Source organism: Gordionus sp. m RMFG-2023, chromosome 1 (assembly GCF_954871325.1).
Source record: "Gordionus sp. m RMFG-2023 chromosome 1, tfGorSpeb1-WG-v2, whole genome shotgun sequence".
In the NCBI taxonomy this organism is placed as follows: domain Eukaryota; kingdom Metazoa; phylum Nematomorpha; class Gordioida; order Chordodea; family Parachordodidae; genus Gordionus; species Gordionus sp. m RMFG-2023.
Genome location: NC_088775.1, coordinates 46,291,453 through 46,303,742, shown reverse-complemented (window position 1 = coordinate 46,303,742; position 12,290 = coordinate 46,291,453). Strand labels below are relative to the sequence as shown.

At 29.0% G+C, this 12,290-nt stretch overlaps 1 protein-coding gene across 7 annotated transcripts in view; it reads left to right on the top strand.

Annotated features, from left to right (window-relative positions):
* Positions 1-12,290, top strand: part of LOC135931988 (phosphatidate phosphatase LPIN1-like) — a 133,056-nt gene that overhangs the window by 32,645 nt on the left and 88,121 nt on the right. For all 7 annotated transcript variants that reach the window (XM_065469310.1, XM_065469308.1, XM_065469312.1 and 4 more), the window contains one exon: positions 361-552. In XM_065469310.1, the coding sequence (XP_065325382.1) occupies positions 361-552 (192 nt within the window). The remainder of the gene's footprint in view (positions 1-360; positions 553-12,290) is intronic.

The following is a 12,290-nucleotide window of genomic DNA, read 5'->3' as shown; positions in this document are numbered from 1 at the left end:
AATGATCTTCATTTTTACCCCGCTGGATATGCACCTGGATAAACATTTTGACATCATAAATTTATAATAGAATATAAGCCTACAATTTTACATTAGGAATAGTATATTTTAAAATATTTATTAACTATTAAATAAATGAGTAAGAATAATGATAATTATTGTTAAAAATATTTATTAGGAAAATAAAAAAATGATATTGTTTATATCGGACCGGCTGATGTTGGAGGGTCGATATCAGTAAGATCGAATAGGCCTCGAAAAACCTTATCGACCCTCCTCTAAACTTAAGAAACATTTTCGGTTTTCATGTATTTTCGCTTAACTGTTTAAGTTACACTGGCTATTTTTTCCCACCATCAGGCACCATTGTAACCAACGATGGCAGAATAACAAGAAGCGAACATTATTCCGGTTCCGCCCATTCCGCAGAGGAAGATCTAGCAACGTCTCCTATATGGTCAGGAGCGGAGGACGAATGCCCCAGACTTAACTCTTTTAAAGACAAACAACCTGATTTGGTAAAATTTTGCAACCATTTAGCCCACATCAAAGGTAATTAAATATTTTTATGTTAAAATTAAGATTTACTTATGTCTGTATACATAGTAAAATACAATCATTATTTTATTAATATCTTTATCGACAAAACAATTATTATGAAAATATAAATATAATATACATTCACATTGAATAAAATAAATTTTTATTTGAATCAGAATAAAGAGAAAAAGAATTAAGATATTTTGGTTAAACGAAATTGCAATCTTCAAACTATTTTAAACATTCTGAATTACATTTTTAAAAAAACTCAATCTTTGTTTACACTCCCAAAGAATTAGAAATACCCATAAATGGAAAGAAGTTATTAATAATGATATTTAATTAAACAAAAATTTTAATTTATTTATTTGCTTTTTAAAATAAATTTTATAGGCAAAACAGCATCACATTGAAATAAAATTTAAGGATAATATTTATCAACCATTTATATGTTCTTTTTGGTAAATTAGGCTAAAATTTAAAAATAATGAATAGGTTTGATTTATCACTAGAACGTATGTTTGGTTTCCTTTTCTGTCTATTTAAACTATGCTTTTGCCAGTGTCTGCTCTAGGCCATTTCTAAACAGAGGCAATTTTTATACTCTTCACATAAAAAATTTCTTCTAATTTCCATTATATAATATAGATATATTTTAGATATCTGTACCAGGCCTATATTTCAGGTTCGAAACGATCTAAGAAAATATTTATAATCTTTTGTCAGACACGAGCATTTTTATTTCAATGATTCGAGTCCTATATTTATATGTTCGAGTCCGATCCAATTTTTATTGGACTGTTGAAAAAGTTGGAAAAAGCAAAAAAATTCGAAACGAGGAAGGATGATTAATAAAATTAGTTTTATTCTTAAAATAATATAAAAAACAAAATAATTTAAAATTTGCGAGGTTCCACTTCTAAATATTTTACACTATTGTCATTTTTATATGAATTATTTTTATGCGAATGGTATACTCTATCAAAGCATTGTCCATGAAAATAATGGAATAATAATAGTACTATAGGAGATTTAACAAACTAATTGAATCTACATGCCCAGTGTTTAGGGCTTGTTGACGTAAAAATTTATTTTCACTAAAATCAATCTTGAAAAAAAGTATAAAATATTTAAAAAATTTATCATTCACAACAAAGGTCTCTACTAATCAAGCATTACATATTGGCAACACATTCATAGCTTCTATATTCTATAATTGTCAGAGTCTGAAAAAAATCTTCAAAGTATTTTTTAAAGAGAGAAATTTGATCAAATTATGCCTATGCCAAAATTAAAAAAAAAACTTTTATTCTTCTCTTCTCTTCTCTTCTCTTCTCTTCTCTTCTTCTTCTCTTCTCTTCTCTTCTCTTCTCTTCTCTCTCTTCTCTTCTCTTCTCTTCTCTTCTCTTCTCTTCTCTCTCTCTTCTCTTCTCTTCTCTTCTCTCTCTTCTCTTCTCTTCTTCTTCTCTTCTCTTCTCTTCTCTTCTTCTTCTCTTCTTCTTCTTTGAAAAGCGTTATTCACACTTGGGTTAGCAATTGAACTTGCCATTAGCAGATCCACATCTACCCTTCAGAAAACTGGTGATATTCTCCTGCACCTTGTTGATTATCTTTTATTGAGTCATCCATCAATGTGCCAGCCAGGCTATTCATTAATCGGGCTACAAATGGCTGTCGTCTATTTCAAAAATCTTGGGTTTCTCACTAATAAAGAAGTTCGTATAGCTATATTCCAAAGGCCGCCTCCCACGACATTAAACATTTATTTAATCTCAAAAGCTCTTAGCTCAAGCGGCCTAATACCTTGATCTTCCAGAGGGGATTAAACATGCATTGATTTTTTGGCCCGATCTAACATAAATGCCCCAGCAATTAATTTGGCAGAAAGAGTGCAAATACTTTATACATCGCTAACGTAATTTTTATCCCACTTTTCAACAATATGTGTTTTTGGTTAGGAATTCCTTAAATTTATCACATTAAGAAAATTAAGCCAAATGAGTGGCTATCGTAATGAAACCTTCTATTTCAAAAGCCATACTGAAGGCCTTCGAGAAGGTTTTTTCCTAAGCTAAAGTTTGGCCATAGCTATTTTTAAGCTAATTACATACAATTCAACGGCAGTCTTCTTTCCAAGGATCTTTCCTAAACTTACTCTTTTCTATTTTCTTCTTTGCAGGGTTTCGAAACGTTTAGTATAATGGTTGGTTAGTTCCGGTTTTTAGTTAAAAATTTTATAAAGGTTTTGTTCCATTTCGGTTTTTAAAAAAAAATCATATCGGTTCGGTTCTGGTATATAATTTATAACGATTCTTTTCGGTTTGTTCTGGTTTTTATAAATTAAATTAAAAAAAAAATTAATAATTAACCATGTATATATGAATTTTAGAGAAAAATCTTTTTAGTTTATAATTTCTTATTTAATTTATCCATGATAATCTAATAGATATTTTTAATAAATTTAGAAAATATAAATTAGACAAATTAGTTTTTTTTATTTCATAAATAAATAAGATAAAAACTATAAGAATTTTACGATTTCTCGGATACGTGATAAGGATGAGATTTTATAATTTAAAGTTGACACATTTTTAAACATTAATTAATACGATTTAAAGCTGAAACATTTAAAACACAAATATTTAACTTTTTTTTTATTATAACATATAAATTTCAAACTGTCATATAACAAAAAAACAACAATATATACAAAAAATTATAATATATCAATATCCTACAGTTATGTCTTTCAAACATAATCTATTTACATTTTATCGTTATACATCCATTTCAAATCATTTTTAACTTTTTACCTTTAAATTGATTTTTACTTTAAAATTTAAATCGATTTTAACTTTTACATAAAATATTTCATTATCACCTCGAGTGATTTTATTTAAATTATTTCCACAATATAACATTTCCTTCTCTTTTAGTTTCCCCCTTCATCGTACCCATCATTCGTATCGTATATTGAGGTAATCACTAAGTTCTTTATTTATTCCAAGTCCATGCACCTTTTCGTTCTAACATCAAATTTAACTAAAAAAATTATATTTTATTTTATATAGTTTATTTATAATCAATGAATTTCTTCGGTCTCAAATTGTATTGTCGACTTGGCTCTTGAATACGTTTTTGATTTCGATCTCGTATCTGGCTTTGAACTTGCACTTGCACTTGATCTTGTTCTTTATTTTGATTTTGATTTTGCTCCTGACCTCTTCCCCCTCTAAAAACTTGTTCACTCGTCGTATAATCATTACTTGTCGATCTTATTTTTATTTGATCCAAATGTCTTCTTATTATATTATGTCCAGTATCTATTTTGTATGATAAATTTCCATCTTTATGTATCACTACTCCTTTATCCCACATGTTTTCCTTGAACGTTTTATACCAAATTTTATCTCCTACGTTGATATTTCTCGTTACTGTTATTTTGCGATTTAATACGTTATCTTTTTCCTCCATAGGTTTAACCAAATCCCATTTTGTCCTTATACTTCTAGAAAACATTAATTTGCTTGGTAACATATTTGTCGTCGCATTTGGAGTATTTCGATAATTAAACAAAAATTTTTCTAAAGCTATGTCGGCGTTAACTTTTGTGTTATTCTCCACATTTCTCTACAAGCTCATTTTCATTGATTTAATCATAAGTTCGCATTGACCATTGGATTGTTGATGATGTGGAGCAGTCAAAATATGTTTTATTCCATGATCCTCACAAATTTTTTTAAATAGGTGACTAGTGAAATTGGGGCCATTATCCGTCACGATGTTATATGGTATTCCAAATAGACTTATTATTCTCATCAGTTCTTTCACAGTAGATTCTGTTGTAATATTTTTCATTCTCTTTATTATTGGAAATTTGCTATACGCGTCCACAAATACCATGTAATCATTATCTCCGAACTGTGCAAAGTCAATATGTACTCGTTCAAAAATTTTAGTCGCGATTCTCCATGGATTTTGTATATTGTGTGGATTGTCTGCCCATTTGTTACATTCTTCACACTCTTTTACCTCTTGATCTACATCTGCATTTATACCAGGCCACCATAAATAATCTTTCGCCAATAATTTTATCTTGCCTGCGCCTAAATGTCCTTTGTGTAAATCTTTTAACATCTCATTTCTCATTTTCCTCGGTATTATGATTCGGTTTTCTTTAAAAAGGCAATTCTTTATCAAACTCAACTCCATTTCCATATTTTTGTATGTTTTGCTTTTTATATCTTCACTATGTTTGATGTTATTTATTACTTCCATTAATTCATCATCATCGTTTGTTTCTTTCACTATTCTTTGAAAGTTAATTGGTATGTCCCATAAATCACTAGTAATCTCATTATTTTCTATATTTTGTATACCCTCTTCAGTTTTTCTTTGTGGTAATCTTGATAAACAGTCTGGTATTGTATTGCGATTACCAGCTCTGTGAACTATCGTGAAATCGTAAGCTCCCATAGCCAAATTCCACTTTTGCAATCTCATTGATATTGAGGTGTTATCTTTTAATCCTTTTGTAAATATGTAAACGAGTGGCTTGTGATCGGTTATAATGACGAATTTGGAGCCTATGAGGTACTCCTGAAACTTCTTCACTGCATATACTATTGCTAAAGCCTCTCTCTCGATATTTGTATAGTTAATTTCTGCTTTCAATAAAGTTCTCGATGCGTATGCTATAGTCATCTCCTTGCCATTTCCTTCTATATGAAATAATACAGCACCTAAACCTTTTTTCGAAGCATCCGTCGCGATACCTATCGGCAAATCTGGATTGTAATAATTTAACGATGGTGGTGTACTAATTAGATTCTTCAAATCATCATAACATCTTTGATGTACGTCATTCCACTAAAATTTTTCTTTATTTACTATCTTGTATAATGGATCCGCTATATCCGCAAAATTACATAAAAATTTTCGGTATTAACTAGCCATGCCCAAAAACGTTGCTAGTTCTTCTTTAGTTGTTGGTACTGGCATGTCCGTAATGGCCTTTATCTTTTCTCCATTCGGATGAATCCCCTTATCATCGATGTCGTGTCCTAAAATCGTATTTCTTTCTTGAAAAATATACTCTTCGTAAAATTAGGTATTAGTCCATATTTTGAGATTCTGTCAAAAACCAATTTTATGTTTTTCATGTGTTTTTCGTCATCATCACCAGTTTTTAATAAGTCATCAATGTAGAAAATAACGTCTTTTAAATCACCAAAAATCTTGTCCATAGTCTGTTGAAAAATAGCTGATGATGTCTTTAAACCGAAAGGAAGTCTGGTGAATCTGAAGTAGCCTCTATGCGTGGATATGGTGAGAAGATTTCTTGATTCTTTGTGAATTGGTATTTGAAGGAAAGCATTCTTAAAATCTATTTTTGTAAACTTCTTGCCTTTTGACAGCTTTGATATAAGGTCATTGATTCTTGGAATTGGGTATTTGAAGTCTACCAGTGCAGGATTGATTGTGCTCTTGAAGTCTACGCAAAGCCTCAATGTACCATCGCTCTTATAAACAGGTGTGAGCGGACTCGCCCAGCGTACGTCGTCCACTGGCTCGATTATCTTGTCATCGATCCACTTCTGCAACTCCTTTGATAACAAATCATGTCGTTTATATGGCACTCGTCTTGGCGGTATTATTTTTGGTATAGCGTCCTGTTTAAGATAAAGTTTAACATAACTGCGATTTATAGGCTTTTTGTCAACTTTGGTTTTACATTCGTTCATCTTTTGTATTGCATCATCATAATTTTATTCGACATGGTTTACAAATTGATCTAATATGTTGCCAAACGCTTTTAACCATGTCCTACCTAACAGCGGTATTTTATTGCTCTGCACTACGTGTATGTTCAAGGTCTCTGTCTTGTTTCCATATTTTGCCTTGATGTCAACGGTGCCCAACACCTTTATAATTCTCCCATCGTAGCCCGTAAGTTTTGTTTCCGATTTCTTTAATGTTTTAATACCAATTTTTCTTGCAACACTTATTGGTAGTATTGTGAATCTTGACCCCGTGTCTATCTGTAATTCAATTGGCACATCATTAAGGTGCATCGTGATTTTATATGCGTCATACGCTTTGTTATTATCATCATCAAGATTATTTATATCCACATTAAAAAGACTATATTCTTCTTTTTCAATTTTATCACAATTTACATCCTTTATTTCCTTTATTTCTTCTATATTGACCGTATTTACTTTATTTGAGTATCGCCGTTGATTATTGTCATTATTTCGGTATCTGTTATTATTATACGATTGATTGTAGTTTTGGTTGCAATTCTGATTGTAGTTCCGATTATAACTTTGATCGTAATTCTGATTATATCTTGGTCTGTATCTTGAATCATTATTATTTCTATCATTATATCTGTCATAATTACGCCTATCGTTATAATTATCATTATTGAATCTCGATCTTGGCGCTCTGTCATTATATTGATATCTATGATTAAAGTTATTTTAATACCGCGGATTAAAATTGTTACGATAACGTGAATCATAATTGTTTTCTTGAAACCTCTGCCAATTATCGCATCTAGGTGTCCACTGCCGTCTAAACCCATTATCATTTGAAGTACATGCCAATCTATTGTTACCATCGTATTTCACCAGTTGATTATCCGAACTTATCCTCTTGACTTCGACCTCATCTATCGCTTTCACCGTGGTTCCTGCTTCAATTTTTATATTATCAATTTTATTTAAAATATTGTCACACGCTTCTTTCTCTTCTATATCTGCTGCTGCCTTTAGTATCATATCTATATTTACATTTTCCATTTTAGAAATTCTCTGCCTGATTTTCTTACTTATCGATGAAAGCCTTATTTTTTCTATTGCTCTCTCAAAGTCTTTATACTTACATTTAGTATTTAAACCACATACTCGAGTTACCCAGGCTTGAAATTTTTCACCTGGATTTTGCACGGCCGCCGCAAAATCAACCTTGTAACTGTCCATAGATTTTTCAGGGTGTAGAAGTTTAAACTTCTCGATTTAGAGAACTCGGACGATGTACAGATTGCCTCTAGATTTAAGTACTCGTCTTCTGGTAATCTGTTTGTGAAAATACTCGCTTTTTCCGCTTCCGTCCATTGGCTATCTTTTAATACGGAATCGAATCTTTTTAAAAAAAACTCAACGTTCCCTGTAAACGCCGGTACGTCAACTATATTATTTTTTGTATTTACTAACGGTTTCATAATGTATATTATTTATAATGATCGTTTATTTCACATCTTATTTATATCATATATCACACGGAAAAAAAATATATTTATATACGTATATAAAATTGAATAATACAAGCTAATAAATTTATCTGGTAGCGTTGGTCAAATGATTCAGTCTCGTTGATAGCATTGAGCATTAAAAAAGAATGTCTAGTGTATAAACGGAATGGATTTGTGCATCGAAGTATTGCGATGTTGCCTGATATTAAAGCGTGATGGACATCTTATAATCATGATGTATCGAATCGCTCTGTCATATTGTAACTATAAACTGAGACTATTATAAGAATTGTAAACGTCGGAATACGCTAATAACATCAAACATGGTGAAGATATAAAAAACAAAACATACAAGAATATGGAAATGGAGTTGAGTTTGATAAAGAATTGCCTTTTTAAAGAAAACCGAATCATAATACCGAGGAAAATGAGAAATGAGATGTTAAAAGATTTACACAAAGGACATTTAGGCGCAGGCAAGATAAAATTATTGGCGAAAGATTATTTATGGTGGCCTGGTATAAATGCAGATGTAGATCAAGAGGTAAAAGAGTGTGAAGAATGTAACAAATGGGCAGACAATCCACACAATATACAAAATCCATGGAGAATCGCGACTAAAATTTTTGAACGAGTACATATTGACTTTGCACAGTTCGGAGATAATGATTACATGGTATTTGTGGACGCGTATAGCAAATTTCCAATAATAAAGAGAATGAAAATTATATTGATATCTATGATTAAAGTTATTTTGATACCGCGGATTGAAATTGTTAATATAACATGTAAATTAATACTATAATATAAAAAATTTAAACAATACTAAAACGCGATTCTATTATCAACATTTTATGATGATTCTTATATTCTTATATTCGATTGGATCGATTCTTATTATTCCTAATTATTCTTGATTGACTAATAATAATGATAATAATAACGATGGAGGGCAAACGATTAAACAAACAAACAAACAACAAAGAGACGAAACGATCATAACAAACCAACGTAATGAAAACAAGCCAACGATAAAACGTGACAAAAGCAAGACAACGATAAAAGATGAAATCAACAATTACTTATGCAACAATAAAAAAATAGCGAAAATGACAAACTAATCGTACAACGGACGAACGAGTTTTAGAGAAAGAAGAAGTCAAATAAAATTGAAATCAAAGTCAAGTTCGAGGTCAAGTTCAAAATCAAAAGGAACAAAATCGGAAATATTAAGACCGAAAAAGATTTATCAAATATATATATAAATAAAATGAAATGAAATTTTTTTAGCTAAATCTGAGTAATGAACACTGAAAGATACATGGACGTAAACGGATAAAAATCTTAATGACAACTTCAACATACGATACGATCGATAGATACAATGAAGGGGGAAACTAAAAGAGAGGGAAATGTTGTATTAGGAAAATTATCTAAATTTAAATTAACTTTGAAATTGTAACTTTTAAAATTGTATAAATTATCACTGTGGGAAATTAAAGATAAAAGATTATAAAATTTGAACATTAACTTTAAAGTATATTGTGATTATGACTTTAGGTTGTTAAAGTTTAATTTGTTTTTATAGATATATATAGTCGTGTTTTTTGTTAATTTTTTTGAGTTAGTTGTAATATTATGTAATAAAATAAATATTGAATAAAATACGTTACTCGTTTTCAAGTTGTAAATTTATCGAAATAAATGTCTTAAAATATATAAAAATTCTAATAAAAAAATAGATAAATTAAATATTTGTGTTTTAAATGTTTCAGCTTTAAATTTGACATTGTCACCAAATAATTCAATATATTCATGATTTTCATCTAAGGTTGATGTTCCATATATATTGGATAAAGGCAGTATAGCAAAATAATAATTAAAAAAGGACATAGTTGCACATTGAGATAGTGGATCAGAGGACAGTCTGGGTAAAGTTACACATGTATAATAGCCACCTTTAAAATCATTTGTTTCAAAATTATGAAGAGAAATTGTCTTCAGATTATAGCTAGAAGAATCAAATTGAATAATTGAAAACCTTGCATCCTTAAATCCAATAATTAATACATGAGACTTAATATCACTTAAGTATATGTATCTTAAGCATGAAATATTTTCAAGAAATGAATAGGATTCAATTTTATTAATATTATAATTATCATTGCTGGAATCATGAATGATATTATATATGTGCAACAAATTAGATCCAGATAATACTATATCTTTATAGTATAATGATGAAAAATGACAAGAAATACAATTTTCTATAATAGTTGGACTATCCAAAGTTTTTAAAATAGTATACATGCTTTTTAACGGTGTAACTAAACTGAGAATTCTCAATTTTACGAAGAGTATATTTTTCAAGAAAGAAATACGATTTCTAGGACACGACATCGATGATAAGGGGATTCATCCGAACGGAGAAAAGATAAATACCATTACGGACATACCAGATAAATTTACAACTTGAAAACGAGTAACGTATTTTATTCAATATTTATTTTATTACATAATATTACAACTAACTCAAAAAAATTAACAAAAAACACGACTATATATATCTATAAAAACAAATTAAACTTTAACAACCTAAAGTCATAATCACAATATACTTTAAAGTGAATGTTCAAATTTTATAACCTTTTATCTTTAATATCCCACAGTGATAATTTATACAATTTTAAAAGTTACAATTTCAAAGTTAATTTAAATTTAGATAATTTTCCTAATACAACATTTCCCTCTCTTTTAGTGATTTTATAATTTAAAGTTGACACATTTTTAAACATTAATTAATACGATTTAAAGCTGAAACATTTAAAACACAAATATTTAATTTATCTTTTTTTTTATTATAACATATAAATTTCAAACTGTCATATAACAAAAAAACATAACAATATATACAAAAAATTATAATATATCAATATCCTACAATTATGTCTTTCAAATATAATCTATTTACATTTTATCGTTATACATCCATTTCAAATCATTTTTAACTTTTTACCTTTAAATTGATTTTTACTTTTACATTTAAATCGATTTTAACTTTTACATTTCATTATCACCTAGAGTGATTTTATTTAAATTATTTCCACAATATAACAAAAACAAACATGCGTAAATACAATAATGAATAAAATAATATGTATACTATACTATTTAGGTTTAAAAAGAGAATTCGAACGGATAAATAAAATATTTCCTAATATTTCAGGATTTAATTAGTTCTCTGCGCAGAGAGTATAAACTTAAGGCTTGAAAATGCTTTTTCTACGGAGACCTGCGTAGCTGGAACTGCTAGCACAGTTATAGATAACTTATAAAGTTCTGGCATACTATTCTTTACATTTTCCCAATAATTCAAAAGATTATTTTTCTAATCTCTCTATATTATCAAATGACCGAATTATATATTCTATTTCTATACATTTCTTATAATTTTCTATGCCCTGAGAATTATTCTTATTAAGACTTTCATGCGACTTTAATAAATCTTCAAAATCATCATCTAAATTATCCTTCGAATACGAACACGTAGGCATAGTATTTAGAATTTCAATATTCTGATTTAGATTTTGTATCAAGTTCCAAGTTTTACAGAGATGTTTTCTGGCGATCTCTCTTTCTTCAAAAGTTAAAAATACATTATATCTAGGGTCGAGATAAATAGCAGAGCAAAAAACTTCATTTTTGAAATTTATTTCTCGTGCTTTCATCGTAGAAACTAAAATGGCAAATGGAGTGTCTACTTTACTCGTTTGCATGAGACATTTGATCCACGCAGCATAAAAATCGCCCATTGTCAATTGTTCACTTTGTAAATATTTTGTCAAAACATAAGCTGGATATAAAGCTTTTAATATGTCACTAATTATTTTCCATTCATTCTCTGATAAACATTTTTCGCTATCGCTTTGGAGCGATTTTCTTGGCAAAAGCTTTTTAACTCTAGTAATCTCTCTAACATTAAATAGATAGAGTTCCATCTTGTGCAACAATTTTAATGAGAGAATAGCCATTGTTGACTGATTTCTTATTTTTTGCAGATGTTTCTTGCTTTATTTATAATGACAATTTCATTTGAATTTTTAATGCAATCATTAATTGCTAAATGAAATGTATGTGAAGCACATCTAATACCTATTAATATGGATCTGGCATTTGATGCAAGATTAATATTTTCAATATTAAAAGGTTCTTTATTTTCATCATGAATTATATCATTATTATTTATATCATCATTATCAATATCATTATTATTTAAATAATCATTAATTAAATAATCGTTAAGGTCATCATCTTCATCATCTTCTTCATCTGTAGTATTAATAGCTTAATTAACTTAATCATATTTGCTGCATTATCGGTGGTTATTGTGTAAATCTGCCCAATTTTTATTTCATATTCTTTTATAACATCTAGAATAATTTTTTTAAGATATTCTGATGTGTGTCGTTCTTTAATCACTTTCATGCATAGA